The sequence below is a fragment of the Engraulis encrasicolus genome, chromosome 10 (genome assembly GCF_034702125.1).
Source record: "Engraulis encrasicolus isolate BLACKSEA-1 chromosome 10, IST_EnEncr_1.0, whole genome shotgun sequence".
Lineage (NCBI taxonomy): Eukaryota > Metazoa > Chordata > Actinopteri > Clupeiformes > Engraulidae > Engraulis > Engraulis encrasicolus.
In genome coordinates this window covers 37,541,397-37,560,874 of record NC_085866.1, presented here as the reverse complement: position 1 = coordinate 37,560,874, position 19,478 = coordinate 37,541,397, and the positions used below count along the sequence as shown (strand labels likewise).

At 44.2% G+C, this 19,478-nt stretch overlaps 1 protein-coding gene across 15 annotated transcripts in view; it reads right to left on the bottom strand.

Moving 5' to 3' along the window:
- Window positions 1-10,419: 10,419 nt before the first annotated feature.
- Window positions 10,420-19,478, bottom strand: part of LOC134457044 (membrane-associated guanylate kinase, WW and PDZ domain-containing protein 1-like) — a 230,339-nt gene continuing 221,280 nt past the window's right edge. For 12 of the 15 annotated variants that reach the window (XM_063208788.1, XM_063208789.1, XM_063208797.1 and 9 more), the window contains 2 exons: window positions 17,598-17,736; window positions 10,420-14,108 (listed from right to left, as the gene is read on the bottom strand). In XM_063208788.1, the coding sequence (XP_063064858.1) occupies window positions 12,847-14,108; window positions 17,598-17,736 (1,401 nt within the window). In that variant the 3' untranslated portion in view covers window positions 10,420-12,846. Of the gene's footprint in view, window positions 14,109-16,143; window positions 16,233-17,597; window positions 17,737-19,478 lie in introns of all 15 variants that reach the window. The other 3 variants (XM_063208796.1, XM_063208799.1, XM_063208793.1) reach the window with 1 other exon arrangement.

Genomic DNA, 19,478 nt, shown 5'->3' with positions numbered 1-19,478 from the left:
ATACAATGTTACCTTAGTGTTTTGGAACTAAATAAAAGTGATTCATCTGAATTGAGATATTGGCTGTGTGATGCTGTCATTATTGTGCATTGAATGTGTAGATATCTGTGGCTGTTGATTATTCACACCACCAATTCTGTTTTACAAATAGAAATGTACAGTAATGCTGTTGTAATCAACAATGCTGTGAAAAAGATTTTACCCAGGTTTTAACTATTTGTTTAAGATCAGAATTTTGAAATTGGAAAGTTAAACCCTTGAAACTGTTCTGCTTTGTATTGATAACTTGGAGATGGATATTCATGCGGGGCAGAAAATGCCAGCAAGAAACTAGGTTGCTACCTAGAGGTTACATAGAATTATGAGTGTAGTAGTGTCACCTTGCATTAATGGCTTATTGGAGCTCATCAAGGATTATAATCCAAATATAAATGTGTGGACGTGCAGGTATGATGATTATCACTGACGCACCTTTCTGTGTGTTAAAGGGCAGAGCGGTCAGTGGGCAAGTAGATTATTTTATTAGGATAGGAGGGTGATTATGGCTCATCCTCTGAGACATAACTAAGGTTATCTGGGACACATACTGCCACTTACCTGGGCAAAGCAAATTTATTTAGTCAATTTCACAGACAAACAAATGTGCTAAATGAAAACAATTTAAAAGGAGGACGGAAAGAACAATGTGTCAAAACAGGAAAGTTAAGTAGAGTAGTAGAGTTACTTCATTGATCCCAAGGGGGAAATTAAGACAAGTAGCAACACATAATAGTTCAAGTTCAAGGAGTTTTTTTGTCATTGTCAATGAAGGCAACGGAATTGAATACACATAATGAACTCTGTAAGACAGATAAAATATGATGGAAGTCATGGGCGTCAAACTTACTTGCCAGTTCAATTCCTGACATGCCAGGTTGCTCCCTTGGGATACCGTTTGGGGGTGCCCCCTTGCACAGGTGAGGCATAAATACAATTTTGTTCAGTACTGTGTCACAATCACTACCTTTAGATGATGTTTTTAATTCCGAACTAATAATTCAGAATTAAATAGTTCAGTCGAGTTTACTTAGATCTTTTCTTTCATTCCGAATCAAGAGGTGTTTACATACATCTCAAAATTAAGCTTTATTCAGAATTAAATGGAGTTAATTCAGAATTAAATGTCTCATGTAAATGTAGCCAGTGACAATGGGAGTTTCCCATGTGAGTGTTGGCTTCAAAGACATTTAAGCAGTTTGAACAGTCAAAGATACTAAGCTGGTTTATACACATACACACACTCACAAGTGATACAAACAGAAGACAGGTATTCTGGCACACAAAAAATCTCTTTCTGTAACATTGTCAATTTTTTCACATTAAGCATTGTGCAGTAAAGAACATACAGAGTGAAAAATGGGGTGTCAATTAAGGCTGTAACGATATTGCATCGAACCGAGGGATCGCGGTACGCAGACCCACGAACCCCTATCGCGAAGCTTCCTCACAGAATCGCGATGTGCCCCTTTTAAGTTGTTACCCCTCAGTGTAGAACACAACAGGCAACATACAGGCAAGAGTTTGCATATGCGCTTAAAAAGACCAGTAGAAAAAGGGCGCACACGTTCGAGTAACAGTTCCATTCACCCCTTTCTCATATAAAATGCTCCTTCCAACCAGCACCTTGTTGTTCTCCATTGCCTGAGCAACCTCCGTGAGACGAAAAACTTTGGCAAACATCGGAAGGTGAAGGACAAATGAACAACAGACCAAGAAGTCTTTTATACACGTGTCAAGATTTGTTTTACTCATGCATGCGCGATGTATTGCGAGTGGAGTTTTGACGTTGGAGCGGAGAGAGAGAGCGGGAGAGAGAGAGCGAGAGAGAGAGCGCGCACGAGATGCTCCGCCTGCCTATAAACCAGCCTGGAATCACTTGTAGGGAGGTGCCCGAAGTCGGACGAACGTTGAGGTCGATAGGCAGGATAGGCAGCATTATTTCTTCCCACATTAATGTTAGGCTATATTGTAAAATTACCGCGTACATAAGCAGAAAGCATGCTCCATTTCAGCCTCTGCATTCATTCTCGCTCTTGACAAAATGTCAAACCGCAAAACAAAACGAAAAACGTGCGCGTTATGTAGCAGTGAGAACTAAGGTTCATTTCGAGTTTTGATTGTAGGCTACGGGCAGGCGCTGCTGCACGATCAAAAAAAAGCTACTGAAATATTTAACTTAATCAATATTAAGTGTTGCATTTCTTTAAGTAGCCTAACTTAATACAACATGTTTCCTGACGATAGCCTATATGGCCAGTGTTGTTTTAATGTTTGGATATTAATTTGATAGGCCTAATGTTTGATAAAGTAAGACAGCTGCCAATGACTATAGCCTACACCCTGACCACCCCACCTCTCTCTCCCTTTCTCTCTCTCTCTCTCTCTCTCTCTCTCTCTCTCTCTCTCCCTTTCTCTCTCTCTCTCTCTCTCTCTCTCTCTCTCTCTCAGCCTTTTTCCTTGGTGAACTAATATCCCTTATTTCTCTGTGTTGTGTTTTGATGTCAACACCTGGAAGCAGGTTGCAGTGGTAGCCTATATCTGCAACATCATTCAGCCTTGTAAACCTACAAAATTAATGCAGGCAGGTAAATGCAAAAAGATATTAATTACAAAGTATATATATCATTTCTTATTTTTTTTTTGTAATTATTTTTTTTCAATTTTTTTTGTGTGAAATCGTGGGGCATATCGAACCGTGGGTCATATATCGTGATACAAACCGAATCGTGGGTTGGGTGTATCGTTACAGCCTTAGTGTCAATATTTCAGAGTAAATATATGTACATTCAAACGGTAACAACCCGGTGGAAAGGCAAATTACAAAAAAATAAGGGAGTCTAAAGTCAGTCTAAATTTTCTGCTGTTTTCCAGCTCTCAATATTAACACAATATTCAGTAAAGTTTACTCTGGACACACGCACGCACACACACACTTTATGTCAGTCTGTAGAATGTAATTCCTGTGTATGTCTGTCTTGGCATGGTATAAAGACAGAGAAACGTAATTCAATTTTCCTTGTATGACTTCTGCATATGAAGAAAGTGACAATAACTTGACTTGTCTCTCTCTCTCTCACACACACACACACACACACTTGTGTGTGGGGATCCAAGGTTATAATCAAGGTCTTTTTATGTCACCGGAAAAAAACATCATTATAAAATATGTGACGCATAAACTTGTGCAAACATTCAAGTGGCTGGAGTCAAATTGTCCCCAAGGATCATGGGTGTAACAGGAGAGTTATAGAGGACACAGCAGAGCATGGCTTGATGGCCTCTGTCTTCAATTCTACATGGGACATGAGTGCAACAACCACTCACACACACACACACACACACATACAGAACAACCACACACTCTCTTACACCAACATGCAAGGACACACACACACATACACACACACACACACACCCTCACACACACACACACACCCTCACACACACACACACACACACACACACACACACACACACACACACACACACACACACACACACACACACACACACACACACACACACACACACACACACACACACACACACACACACACACACACAATGAATGAATTTTCAGAAGTAGACATTTTTAGCAGAAAAACTTACTTTACGTAAGTCATACTAGTAAATATTAGTTCTTTATTCAGTAAATATTTATGAAAAGATCATTCGCAGTAGACAGTACAGTTTCAATGAGCAAGATAGATGCAATACCTACTCAGGCCACCATCTTACACAGTGCACCTTTAATCTTTTTGTCTTACTGTATAGTCCCCCTTACATTTATCTGAGGCAAGCTGTGCCCCCCCCCCCCCCAAAAAAAAAATCTACCCATTTACGCACTAAAAGAATAGATGTGATTAATTACAATGTCTCTTGTTTGAGACATTAATCAAAACATTCATGACTTTACCAGAAAATGTATTCATTCATTTCCACGCCAGTCTCTATGGACAATACAAAAACAAAACAAAAACACCCAACAGCATTGGCCCTTGGTTGGTTGGTTGTTGGCTGCTGACCATGGTGCTGATCACGAAACCACCGAGGTAAAACTAACCTAAACGTTGAGGTGCTTACGCATAGAAAAAAACATTCAGAGTAAACCACCATTCATATCGCCAGTTGAGCGGTAGTCTACATTTTGTTGATTTTAATTCTAAGAAAGTAGCCTAGACTGAATGAATCACAGATTGTTATAGGCTATAACAACCTTTGTGCGTTTTCCCCCTCTGCACATAAAAGGAGGCTGTAAAACCCACATGTAGGCCTGTGAAATGCAAGAAAGGCTATTTAAAACATCCAGTGTGCTGCGCTGGAGTGTTATTTCACTATGGTTAAATAACTACCATAGTTTGGGTTGTAGTTTTTTTTAATTGGGTGCCATTTAAGCAGAAGTTCTAAGCAGAAGTAAACCATAGGTTTAGTTTTTGTCACAGTTTTTGGTGGCAGTGACATAATTATTAAACCATCACGTTTGTTCATATTTTAACAAAAACAAAACAGGGTGTTTTACCCCGCCATGACACGATGAAACATGGCAATACTTTCGTGCATCGATTACTTATTGATGCCCCAGTCAACCGGGGAGCTTGTTAGACTTCTCCTCCAGGACTCGCAACCACAGATAAATGATGGAGAGAGAGGTGTGGAGAGTAAGTGTGAGGCAAGTGTGTGTGTGTGCATGTGCATATGTGTCTGTGTCTGTGTGCGTGTGTGTGTGTGTGAGTATGAGTGTGTGTGCGTGCGTAAGTCTGTATATAAAATATGCCTTCATTTAATGTCTAAAAAATTCTTAGATCAGTATGATGACCTTACCGCATTGCTATGGCAACCATTTCCACCATTGGGATAAAGCTGACGTATTGCTCAGTGCTATGACTGCAGGAATGTGCTCAGAAAAACATAACACAAACACTGTGTGTGTGTGTGCGTGTGTGCGTGTGTGTGTGTGTGTGTGTGTGCGTGTGTGTGCGTGCGTGCGTGCGTGTGTGTGAGTGTGTGTGTCAAAGTAGCCTATATCTTCTACACCCAAACAAACCTTAGATGCTAGCTATGATGACCTTACTGCATTGCTATGGCAACCACTTCTACCATTGGGATAAAGCTGATGTGCTGCTCACAACTAAAACGGCAGAATTGTGCTCAGAAAAACTCTCTCTCTCTCATTCTCTCTCTCTCTCTCTCTCTCTCTCTCTCTCTCTCTCTCTCTCTCTCTCTCTCTTTCTCTATCTCTCTTTCTCTATCTCTCTCTCTCACACACACGCACGCACGCACGCACGCACGCACGCACAGTTTGAAAAGAAACACTGTTTCAACACAGTTTTTAATTTTAATTTTAAAGTGACTTTTCTTTATCCATCTCGGTGGGGACATTTCTTTGGTCCCCTCATCGATAGTTCGGCAAACACCAAACCAAGTCCCCACCTCTTTTTTTTTCTCTTTTCTTATGGACGTACTCAGACAACCAACAGACAGATATAAAAATATAAAATATATAAAAATGATAAATTATGTGAAGCAATGTGCAACTAAAGATTAATAAACGAACGATTGACTTTCAGAGATGGCGCAGTACGTAGGTACTGTTACTGAATCCCTAGTCGGAATACCTATTTCCTTGAGAAACACTGACATGCATATTGTTATTGCATAGACATTGACGAAGTAAGACAATGGACCGTGACAATGGTAGCTGTAAAATCTTCAGTTGAAGTTTGTATTCAGCCAGACCATCCCCCCCCCCCCCATCTCTCCCAAAAATGTGTGCTCTATCCCTCTGTTTCTATTCCTATTCTGCCACTCTTTCTGCATGGTTGAAACTCTCTTCTGCTGTCATCCCAGCTCCTGTCAGAGTACCATCCTACCATCCTCTCTGTCGCACAGAAATCTGTCTTCATTCGGTTTCCATAACAACTGCCTGTCAAGGTCACGTTGCCCTGGCTGCCAGTCCTTATAGGGAGAGCTGGAGATGGAGGCCAATGATGTCACTCTCTTTCGTTGCCATCAGGGTGCCCTTGTTAACCCTTTAAGGGAAACATGCCTAGTTTATTTCGACTTATCTTTTCTCTCTGTTTGTCCCTTTTCACTTACTGTATCTCAACACCCATTGAAATACCATACCATACCATACAGTACACGTACTTGCATGCACGCACACGCATACGCACACGCACACGCACACACACACACATGCACACGCACGCATGCACACGCACACACGCGCACACACACACACACGCACGCACGCACGCACGCACGCACGCACGCACGCACGCACGCACGCACGCACGCACGCACGCACACACACACACACACACACACACACAACCTGCTCCTCTTTTTGTTTTTCTTTTTCTGCATTTGTTCTTCATCTTAATTTCCTCTCTCTCTTCCCCTCTTGCGGTACTCTACCTATACAACTACTATCTGCATCTGAAGGAGTTGGGTTGTGATGGACCTACCGTATGCATTTACCTTAGCGCGCTCCTTTCATGACATAACATACCTCCTAAAACTGTTGCTGAAGGACATGTAAGTAAATCCCAAACAGTGACAGCAGCTGTGACTGGTCCATCCCCTCCACTCCGCTCCCTTCCACTGTCAACCTTTTTTTTTCTCCTCCTCTCTCCCCTCATCCTTTAGTACACCCCCCACCCCCTTTCTTCTTCATTTGTTCCTTCCCTTCAATCTCCTCGTCTTTCCTTACTCCCCCCTTCCTGTCTTCTCTCCTCTTCCCCTCCTGAGTGCTGGTGCTCTGGGCAGGGGAGGATCTAGCCATTTTGGGGCCCTTGGCGAAATATAAAGATGGGGTCCTCCTCAAAAGCATACACACAAAATTCTGTGTTTTGTCTCATATATCGCTTCGATTACTTAAGATAAGTGACAAATCAAGATCAAGCTTTTTTTGTTTTGCTTACCGCAACTAGTGTGACAGTTGGGGCCCCAATAGAGGACAAATTTGGTCGGGGCCCCAGACAATTGCCTAGGTTTGCCTAATGGAAAGTCCGCCTCTGGTTCTGGGGTGGAGCCGTGGAGGGTGGAGCAGCCAGTCATTGGTGTCATTGGTGTTTCTCGCTAAATGCATCTAAATCCCCCACCCACCCACCTATCACCCGCCCCCTCCTACTCCCCACTCTACCCCCTCCCACAGATCATCACATCTGTCAGTGCAGAGGTGTGCTGCGAGCAGAAATAGCAGCAGAGGATGCTTTATGGCTCTCCTTTGGTCTATTTTTAGGTGGTGGATGCTGTCACACTCAGCGGCTGTGGGTGGGAAGTAACTGAGGTGTGGTAGGGTGGGGGTGGGTGATATTACCAGCATGTGCAGAGGGGAGAGTGGAGTGGGTGGGAGTGGAGGAGAAGGATGACAACACCACAACACACCAATCAGAGTAGAGGCATTACACATTGCAACAAAACTATATAAAATATATTTAGATTGAATTTTCATTTTTAAAAATGATTTTGACCGCATCAGAAAATTCGAGCTGTATTATGCCAAATTCCAACACAAAATGGTGATTTTACGGATATTGAGAAACACAATAAAAACATGCTTTGTTTTGTAAGAGAAGTCTTCAATTTAACACTTCACCCTCAACAGGCTTATGTAAAAACAATTTGAAAAGTTTGACATACAATTAGTGTGTCATATATAAACCCCACCTCCATAGAAGTTGGGACACAAGGTAAATTGTGAATAATAACAAAATACTGCCATTTTCAAAGCGTCTGATTCTTGCATTAGATGGAGAAAGGCACAAAGGAAACATATCAGCCATCAAAACTGACCAAAATTATTGTTTGGGGGATATTTGTGAATATGAAAAAACAACACGTCTCAAAAGAGTTTGGACGGGGACAATAAAAGGCAGCAAATGTTGAGGACGAGTAAAAACAAAACAAATGACAACACTTAACAGTTAATTACATTAACAGATGAGATGATTTTATATTATTCTTATCTTGGACATCATTTCACCAGCTTAAATGGTGGATGTATTCCTCTTCATATTCTGCAATGTTTTCCTTTCTGTAGTGCGTACAGTGTGACAGGTCTTGACCAAAATCACCTGCTGGTCCTTATGATGGAGTTAAACTGTTAAAACATAGTAGAGAATGTAATTTGTCCCTACTATGTGGCAGTAATTGAAGATCTCCCTTCAAAATATAATGCATGAGTGACTTTTCATACTGTTCTTTTAACTACTCTCCATCTAATGAATGAATTGAATGTTTTTAAAATGATAGCATTTTGATCTTATTCACAGTTTACCAAACGTTCCAACTTCACCGGAGTTGGGGTTTGTATCTACATGTACATACTTCAGTGTTAATACTACCACAGAACTCAGAAAAGGAAAACTTGTCTTTACGGTGTATTTGTATGGAAAACTTTATTTGATAATAAAAATAGCATTCACAGACTTCTTTTTAATAGCTACATATACATTGTGATCCATCTGAAGGAACAGAAACAAAAAAAAGCTTTTACTGGGTAAGTCCACATCTACTTGTACTTTTAGACTAAATGTTATGTATAGCCTCATGAATTTACATAAAGCTATGAACAATGTAGTATTTATATATGCATAGTGTTTTATAAAATAAAAAAAGATTGGCCCATATACACGGTACTGCTTTTTTTTCTCGACACAGAAAGAGCGTGAAGTCTGGATAACATCGCGAGAGGGATGATTCAGAGAGAACACAGACTGCATAACAAGTGCTTTTATAATACAAAGGCAGGCTAACCATCGAGAGAGATACCCAAATCCAGACAAACAGTAGCTTCTTCAATTGTACTAATACAGTCTCATTTTTATATTTTCTTTGCCCTTCTAAAAAAAACACACCGTTGCACTTCTGATTCAGAGTTCCAGTAGCCTACATTTTCACATTCCCCCTCTCCCTCCCTGTTCCATCCCATTTTTATTTTATTTTAGAAGATATAAACACAAATCACATCCCTCATGGCAAGAGGATTTTTTTCTCATAAATTTCTCTTCTGTACATGAAAAAAGGCAACAGTTTGTCGTCCACAGGTTTTCTATAGTTTACATACAGTAGTAAAATTCTGTACAGGTGATGGTCCGCTGATACGTAGATCGCTATAGGTACAGTACCATGGTGGAGACAGTGATGGTGGAGCATGGTCAATGGTGGTCAATGTTTGTCGGATGTATCTGGTTACATGTCATATTCATGAGTCCACACACACACCCACATTCACAGACACACACACACATACACACACATACTTGCAAACAAAATATACACTGTACACACATGCTTACACACTAACACGCCCACAAACAAATGCGCTGATATACCCAACGCACACAACACCACCACCATCACCACACACGAACGCAAAAGTCTACACAGCATCACATCATCAGTCACGCCCCAGTGTTCTGACATAGCTTGGCTCAGCTGGGCAGATTGATTCTGTTCCACATTGGTTCAGCGGTTCCTGGCTGGCAGGTCTTTGATCAAACTGTTAGCACAAAGGGCTGTCATTGAAAAAAAAAAACAAATAGGAAGAGAGAAAGGGCACAGCAGGGAGACAGCCTGTGTTGTATGCAGAGGACCGGTGTGGCAATATGCACACAGGGACACACACACACACACACACACATCCATACTGTACATAGGCCTACATACGAACACATAAGTACACACAAACTCATGCATGCACATATGCCAGCACACACACATACAGTGTGCGTGGAGGCGATTTTCATCCCGCACATGCTGCCTGATAAAGCCAACATGGGCTGTCTGCCTGTGTGCATTCTTAAGCCACCCAATCTGACGATCCAGCCATCAAACCTGCAGAGGGGCATTTTTTGTGCTAATTTCTGTTGTGGGAGGTGAGCAGTTGGGCGAGCAAACAGGCGCGGGGGCCAGCCATCTAGGCATATATGCCTCCTCAGCAAGCTAAAGGTCGGGGATGGGGGGGAGCTTGAGCTGCTGTGGCACTGGCTAATATCTGGTGGTGGTTTAATTTCTCATGTTCTCAGGGTTATGAACTAAACATGAGTTGGTGGAGGAAGGAGGCGAGATGGGGTTGGCGAGTGTTGAAACGGCAGCTGGCTAACAACCACTGCATGCTCAAACACTGCTGCTGCTGCTGCTACTTGAGTTTAAGCCTGAGCTTGAGCTGAGCTACCCTCTGGGTCTTCAACAGAAAACTCATCCTCTGGACACGTTCAGTAGAATCCACTTACAAGCTGACAAGATGTCTCTCTTTCTTTCTTTGTATCTTTCTTTGTATCTTTCTTTGTATCTTTCTTTGTATCTTTCTTTCTTTCTTTCTTTCTTTCTTTCTTTCTTTCTTTCTTTCTTTCTTTCTTTCTTCCTCTATCTATCTCTCTCTCTCTCTCTCTCTCTCTCTCTCTCTCCTTATTTCATATTTATACTTAAAATCCATGTTCCTGAGTTTCCTGCTTCACAGAGAGATGCAACTTGTCTGACCGAGGGGGTCTGCGTTTGTTGGGGTGTACTATAGCCATGGTTGTTGGATTTTTTAAGGACTCTGGATTTATATCAGAAGAAAAATGATCTTTTTTGCTGACTAAAAGTGATAGCTCAGCTGAAACTAATACTGCTGATATTCTACCCCCACTCATACCCTATAGGAGGACCGGTCAGCCAGGGCTCAAGTACAGGCCTGTGGCGAGAGATGGTTTGATGGCTATCATATCCTAACACTGCTATTATTATCTAATGCTAAGAACAGGCCTAGACATTGTAACACCTTGCCGGTGAACGGTGATATGTCAGAAAATGTACTCTACATTGTTGAACAACTACATTTCTGGAGAATAGGACCAGCGTTTTAGCATAGAGTGGTGTGTATGTGTGTGTGTGTGTATGTGTGTGTGCATGTGTGTGTGTGTGTATGTGTGTGTTACTGAAGTTGTGCTGTAGCAAAACTGTGTTCATGTGAAATTGTTTGCATGTGACTGAGATGAAAATGGATGTTAGGTTTGAGTAGATTTTGGTTGATTTTTGATCAAATAAAATAAAAAACCAAATAAGATGAACAGTAAGACTCACGACAGGCAATGAACCTGCACTTCTGTTGCCCTTAGCCTATACCTGCACTTGTGTCAATTTCGTTAAAGAAAATAAAACATCTTCACAAAAGGAATTTTATTTGTTTCTTTAAATATATTACTTCATTCGACAACAGTAGCATCGCAGTTAGCATTCACTTTTCCTTTTTAATTATTATTTCTTTCTTCTTTTTTTTAAACGTCTACAGTGTATTTGCCTTCATTACGTAACGATCAGGCCACACGTGACAAGCAGCTGAACAGAGCCGCTCTGGCCCCGACCTGACCTGACCCTAATGCACAACCTGGACCCCGTTTCTCGAAAGCATCTTTGCTAACCAGTTAGCAACTTAGTAGGTTTCTAATGGGAAATTGCATTGCAACCAGTAAGTTACTAACTTAGTTAGCAACAATGCTGTGCAGAGATGCACCCCTGAACGGCTCTATATCAGGCATGGGAAGAGGTGTCAATGACAGGTTCAGAATGTAAAAAAACTTATCACACATTTGATACAGCCAGCTCTAAACCAGCTGATTGTAATGAGCACACATTAGCAGTCAAACAGGTAGATCACATAGTGAAGCCACCTAAGTTAAATGTAAAATGTGGTATATGTATATTTTTTACTTTCTGAAATCAGTGACCGATTGAAACCGCTGGGTGTGGGTCAGGTCTGGGCCAGGCTCGGCCCTATTGCGGAGTGGGCTGCAGTCCGGTTGGGGCATTCATTCATCGAATGTACAGAGTGTCTCAAGGCTTGTGCTATATCCTGCCTCTGGGAGGCAGAGGGGGGTGGGTGGGTGGGTGAGTGAACGTCGGGGAGAGAAGGGGTTTAGAGGAAGGGTGGTAGGAAGGAGTGGGATGGGGGTGGGGGTGACAAACACACAGGAGTCCCATTAAAAACAACTCTGGAATCTCGACACCAGGGTCCATAGTCGGGCTGGTGCACACGTGACTCATCATAAACAACATTATCAGAATAAAAGCTATAGAATAATAATGATATTCTTCGATCAAACAACGAGGCCTGGATGTCTAAAAAAAGGTCATTCACAGATCATACTTACAAATCATCATACAGACTTACATACTTTCTTACGTTACTTTCATACGTTCCAATGCATTCTCTCTCTTTCGCTCTTCCACTCTCTCTCTCTCTGTCTCACTTCAGTCTCTCTTTCTCTCTGTCAGCTCATCTATCTCTTTCACTCTCTCACTTACTCATGCTCTACTCAGCACAACCAACAAATAAAAAGGATCAAAATAAAAAAGATTGTTTCCCCTGTGGGCTGTGAAATTCAACAGGAACACAGGAGTTTAAATTCAAAGAAATCACTTAGTTAACCAAAATTAGGCAAAGAAACATCCAGGCAATCAATCAATCAATCAATCAATCAATCAATCAATCAATCAATCAATCAATCAATCAATCAATTATTTCAACATTGAAATTTGTCAACATTAGTCAAGCAAACAACCAAAAAACGGTCAACCACGCAATGTATCAAACTGCCATCGTTATGTAAACCGACCAGTAACGTCTCTTATCACAACCAGTCGATTGAGCAGTTCACTTCAGGTATGTCTGTTTCTGTTTCACAGCTCAAGTAGTCCTCAGTAGTCCAGCAGGTGGCAGAAGAGAGCGAGTAGAGTACAGTACAGTACAGTGCAGTACAGTGCAGTACAGTGCAGTGCGGAGCAGAGCAGTAGACCTGGTGGTGGTGGAGGCGGAGGTCATCAGATGCTAAGGTCGGTGTGGTTCTCCTTGTAGATCCGCCGCTTGGGCTCGGGCAGGTGTGGTTGTCCCCCGTGACCCCTTGGGGTGGTCGGGTAGCCGTTGGAGCCGCAGGATTTGAGCGTGTTGGTGCTGTAGTAGTCCTTGAGCCGGGCCGGGCCGGGTGGCGGGTCCTGGTAGCTGCAGCTGCTGCTGTCCGAGGTGGACTCGCAGCGGTAGCGTCTCTCGGGCGTGCCGTTCAGGCCCCACATCAGGTCGTCGCGGTCCCGGTCTCCATCGCGGAGAACGTTGCCGTTCTTCAGGCCCCGCTCGGGGGTGCGTCCGCGGGCTAGTGACATGGAGGAGGCGGCCATAGCCTGACCGTTGTTGGCCCTCTCCGGGGTGGAGAAGTCCTGTCGCAGGGAGATGCGGCCAGGCGTCTGGGGGTCGCGGGCCACCCCCGGCGGCCGATAGATGGCCTGGCGGTCGGGGGTGTGGGCCATACGCAGCAGGAGGTGGCTGGACTGGCGGGAGGCTGCACGCTCGGGGGTGCGGTCGCGGTACTCCGCCCGCCGGTCCATGGACTTGGCGCGGCGACGGTCCGGTGAGGAGTTGCGGCGGCGGGTCGGGGAGCGATCCAGGGATCCCTGGCGCACCCGCGCCGCCGAGCCTTGGGACTTCCTGTCTGGGGAGCGGCCCCCGCGCCGGCCCAACGTGCCCACACCACCACCACCACCAACACCACCATTGCTGCCCTGGGAGTCCCGCTCGGACGACTTGCGTCCAAAGCCACCCTCCTTGCGCAGTGTCTTAAACAGTTTGGCGATGCCGCTCTCCGACTCAGACTTCTTCACCTTGCGGCGGTTGTTCTTCTTGGGGTCGTCCGGAGATGGTGTCTGCTGGTTGTTCCAGTTATGGTGCTGTTGTTGTTGTTGTTGTTGTTGTTGTTGTTGTTGTTGTTGATGTTGTTGTTGATGATGTTGTTGTTGATGTGGGTAATGCTGCTGGGATGAGGGGTGGTAGTGCTGCTGCTGCTGCTGCTGTTGAAGATGCTGCTGCTGCTGCTGCTGGCTGGCAGGAACACGGGCGTAGTCCCTCCTGTCCTCCCTCTCTACTCGCTCGCTCTCTCTCTCTATCCACTGCTCCTTGTGTCGTGGTGGGGTCGTGTGGTAGTCGGGTGAGTAGCTGGACTCGGATGGAATGTGGAAACGGCTGTTTGGCGGCAGAGTTCTCATTTCCGGAAGATTTTTCCCGGGTGAGGGAGGGTACCCGTCATTGGGCCCGTCTGCAAGGAGAAGAAAAAAGATGAAGTCATTCAACAAGGCCGCACATAGTGAGGAAGGACACTCTTAGCTTTGAGAAAAAAAAGGTTTTCCATCTCCCTCTTTGTTGGAGAACCTTTTTAAAAGTGCTGGGTAGACCTTCTAATTCCTCACAAAATGTTAACCAACATCTGACTTGAGAAAAGAAAAAGTTTCTTGCGGTGAAAAGAAATGGCGTCTCGCTGCTGAATCCACCAGAAGGTTCTACCCAGCACTATGTGTTTCCATCTAAGAGTGAACGACTACATGCCAAATGATGAGAGTGGCAAAAACACACTCTTCAGGCATTCCAGCGTGGTGTTAGTACTTCAGTGTGAGCTGAAGCTGGTGCGTTTGTGCTCTAAGCAGAGTTATTGGCAAGTGTACGTGATAATGATCCAATGGGAATGAGGCACAAAGCTTAATTAACATTAACAAAAACTGCTAATGCTTCACTCTGGTGTCATGCACTGCACAGTTGCCATGCATGAGTGCACGCTAACATCTGCAATACTTATTGCAATCCACAACATGTATTGACTTCATAACGACACTTAATTAGAATGGCATTTACTAGCACTTAGACCAATGTCCAAGTTGCAGTCATCAAATACTGCTGTCAAAACAGGGAGATTAATTACTCTTAAATTAAATGTACAGTACATGTATTGGGTTGTTTTGTGCGGTGCAACTTTTCAGGGTACTGGTAGGTGTGAACATAACATTAGTTGCGGCGTGAACAAAAGCGTGAAGTTCCAAGTGGTTCCCTTTTGGAGGGTCATAGCCTGGCACCATAGAAACACATACAGTGGCACAGGAACAGCAACCACACGTACACACAGCACATGAACACTTTCACACAAAGGTCCAATGTCACAATGAGCATAAAAAAACAACAGATGACGATGACAACAGCAACAGCAGACAACAGCAACAACAACGATGAGAGATGACAAAAAAACACGGCCACATCTACAGCGGTGGAGTTCTGCTATTTCCACGGCAACCCGGTGAGCCAACCCTGTCGGAGGACTAATGCCACAGCAGTGTTGACATGAATCCATTCCAGCGGGTGATTGGGCGGTTGGATGTGGTAGGGGTTGGGGTTGGGGGTTGGGATGGGTTGGAGGGGGTGGGGTGAGGGGGTTAAGGGCCAAGATGCAATGCATTCTGGGATTAACAGCACTCGGCCATACAGTGAGACACACACACACACACACCAAGACACAGCCACATAATGCGGACTCGTCGGCATGCCTGCGGCCTGTTACACAGACAGCTGCTCTTGGTCACACAGAGGAACTTAGGGTATTCTTATTTATTGGTGACTCTTAATTTTGATTGCTAAATTAGCTCATGCACACAGATGGTATAGACTTTATTTGAGTTAATTTCCATTTCTTGACCGTTTACCTTATCACCTTAACTCAAATTGAAGTCCATAACCCTGAGGTCTTAGGCCTTAGGGCCTAACCTCATGTTAACTAGACAGAGATTCTCCATCTAGTTAAGTATCATTGGTTACAATATCTGTAAATAGAATAAAGGTCTCTATCCATCCAAGAATAATGAATGAGATAATGATTTTTTTTTGTAAGAGAACAGATGGAAGGACCCATAAATTCAAACATTTCCTCTGTGTATCCAGGAGCCCATAGTGTGTCTGACGCAGGCGGTTATGCAGCCATCACTGCCACACAATGCAACCCATTGGGTCATATGGGTATCATGGAGGCAAAGCACAAAGGGAACGGCAGAGTGGAGAAGGGCGAGCGGAGCGGATGGGGTGAGCATACACGGTTCTCCAGGGGGGAGTTCAGGGTTGGGGAACTGGAGAGGTCAGGTTGATGGAGATGGGGTTTGGGAGAAGGTTTTTTTTGGGGTGGTAAGTTCACAATGAGGAGAGGAAGGAAGGCAAGGGAAGGGAAGGGAAGGGAAGGGAAGGGAAGGGAAGGAGGGAGGGAGCGAGGGAGGTGGGGAGGGGAGGGAGGTCACGGTGGAACACTGCGGGCTACAAACCGTGGTCTGATTTTGGCCCATCAGGTAGAAGCAGGGCTCGCCCAACTTATCATTCCTCATACACGAAGCGAGATGTGGGGGCATCATCGCTGCACACACAAGGAGGAAGAGGAGGGAAAAAGAGAAAGAGAGAGAGAGCCCAGTGAAAGAGAAAGAGAGAGAGAGAGACAGAGAAGGAGGAAGGAGAGGGAAGGGGGGAAACAGATTGGAGAGTAAGAGGAGAAACCAGAGAAAAAGGACAAGAGAGGGGCAATGCAGAGATGGAGAAGGGAGAGTGAGACAGGCCGAAAGAAGAAGAGAAAGTGAAAGAAGAGGGAGACAGCCAGAGAAAGAGAGAGAGATACCAGTAAAGAAGAGAGAGATGAATAAAAGAGTGAAAGAGTGAGATCAAAGAGATAAGACAGAGAGAAGAGTTAAGATCCTCGACATAGATATAGTAGAACAGAGAACAAAAATGTTCTGCTTAAAAATTCCTCCATCAGATTACATGGTCGAAAGTGTCCCTAAAATAAAAAGAAAGGTTAAGAGCGGATAAAAGCAATTAAATGACAACTGCCTCAAAGAAAACTTTAAACAGAAAGGACAGCCGGAGAAGAGAAGAAAAGAGAAAAGAGAAGAGAAAATAAGAGAAGAAAAGAGAAGAGAAGAGAAAGAGAAAGAGAAGAGAAGAGAAGAGAAGAGAAGAGAAGAGAAGAGAAGAGAAGAGAAGAGAAGAGAAGAGAAGAGAAGAGAAGAGAAGAGAAAGAGAAGAGAAGAAAAGAAAAGAAAAGAAGAGCCCTGTCGGCCGGTCTCATCCTCAGTTGACGGCAGGTCGGTTAATCTCCAGAAAGATGTCATTGAGAGGACAACAGGATTACAAAATGAGCCATCGTCGAGCAGATCATTACACGGTGATTATCATCAACAACAGGGCACATCGTATTCCACCCCGACTAATAAGTATTAAGGGGAGAATACATACAACAAGGAAGTCAAGAGAACCAGGGGGGGGAAGGGACCAAGGGATTCAAGGGGCAGATGGCCATAGAATAGAAACTATGCACTACTATATTATTATGAGGATTGTAGTACCAGTACAGGGGCAGGGAGGGAGAGGGAAGAGGTGTGTGTATGTGTGTGTGTGTGTGTGTGTGTGTGTGTGTGTGTGTGTGTGTGTGTGTGTGTGTGTGTGTGTGTGCGCGTGTGTGTGTGCATGTGTGTGCGTGTGTGTGTGTGTGAGAGAGAGAGAGAGAGAGAGAGGGAGAGGGAGAGAGAGAGAGAAAAGACAGAAACAAAGGAAGACCATGTGTGTGTGCAACAAAGACAAAGAGAGAAAGTCTGTGAGAAACCGAGAGCTCGCAAGAGAGAGGGAGAGAGGGAGAGGGAGAGAGAGAGAGAGAGAGAACAAAACAAGAGGCAATCAAGTTATGGTTCCAAACAAGGTGGCGCCGATGCCTGATTGCTACAGTACCCACCATATTCGGGCACGGAGCCGTCTCCACGCTTGAGGACGAGGCGGGCGCGCCGACCTCCGTTCTTAATGAGCTCGATGGCACGAGAGTGCTTCATATTCTTGGTGCTCTCGCCATTTATCTCCAGAATCTCATCTCCGACCTGAATGGACACACACACACGGCACACACGTACACACAAACACGTGCGTGCACACACACAACAAATGCTCCACCTGTCAGTTTCACAGTTACTCTGACTTCGTTTACACAGTACATAAACACTAATTCAAATCCCCCACCATGCCTATAACGAACCCAGACCCACCCACCATCCAGAGTAAGCAGTGTTTAAAATGGCCTCACCACTCTTCATTTGCCTAATACACCTGTGTCTGGCTCCCCCTTATTAGTATGGGGACGGAGTGATGGCCGGGTGTACCCCCATCACAACTCCACTCAACTCAGCCCCCCACCCCATCACACCACCAACTCCATCCACCCCCCAACTCCTCATCCATCCACGTGTGTGTGTGTGTGTGTGTGTGTGTGTGTGTGTGTGTGTGTGTGTGTGTGTGTGTGTGTGTGTGTGTGTGTGTGTGTGTGTGTGTGTGTGTGTGTGTGTGTGTGTGTACGCGTATGCCTGTGCGTGTGCGTGGGCATCTCTACGGGCTGCGATGGAGACATCAGAGCGGGGTTCACGGAGGGCCAAAGTGATTAAGGTTTAATGGGGGAGATGCTCGGCACGTTTCATTATCACCCAGTTCAATTCGGTGCTAATTGCCTTATTATGGGCAGGGCTTTATGAGAAGCAAGGCAAGATTGAGGAGGTGAGGTGAGGGGTGGCAGAGTGAGATGGATAGTTGGTGTGTGTGTGTGTGTGTGTGTGTGTGTGTGTGTGTGTGTGTGTGTGTGTGTGTGTGTGTGTGTGTGTGTGTGTGTGTGTGTGTGTGTGTGTGTGTGTGTGTGTGTGTGTCTGTGTGCGTGTGCGTGTGTGTGGTGAGGCGATATGTAGACTAATTTGGCCCTCAGTGTGTACCCCCAGTCCCTCCCTCATTCGCTCATAATCACCGGCAGTGTGTCAAGTGAAATGGAAGTTAGATGGTGCAGTTGTGAATAGTGATTCGATAAAACAAACAACTGGCACCGGTTACTCATTTGTTAGACACTGGATGACAAAGTTTGGAAAGCAATTCTGATTTATATTTTTACAGTTTTTTTTTTTACCTCTGCCAAGGACGTTATGTTTTCGGCAGCGTTGGTTTGTCTGTTTGTCTGCCTGTCAGCAGGATAACTCAAAAAGTTATGAACGGATTTGGACGAAACTTTGTGGAGTTCTGGAGTTACAAATCTACACGCCCCTAGTGAACGCAAATTAAATTGCGGGATAGGGCGAATGTTGACATTCCAGTTACTAACCACAAAAAGAAGGCAGAAAGGCTGAAAACAAAAATAGGGTGTAACATAGTTAAAAGTTCTAACCAACCGCTTCCTTGGTGGAGGATTACAGTCTCAGAGTGCATTTCTAGTTTTTAATGTATTCTGTTAATCATTGTGTACCCTTTGCTCTCTTAAAAAATGTTTTAAAAAGTTTGTTTTCATTTTAGGTCATTTCTCTACTCAACGAACATAGGGTCCATGCTTGTCATATGAAATGTCCTATATACTGTGTGTAATGTGTGTAAAGTTGAGATGAGTGGAGTAGAGTTGATACTTGATACTGATAGGGAGAATTTACCAAATTATGCTCAGTGAGTAGGAGTTATTTCCAGTCCAATCAGTTTTTTTTTGCAGTTTAGTGGTGCATTATTCTGGCGCTGTTTGTGGTCCATTGTTACGGTACTGTTTTCATTGCCAATTTGCTAGTGTGGGTGATGTATTTTTTCCCTTACGGCACACCGTGCC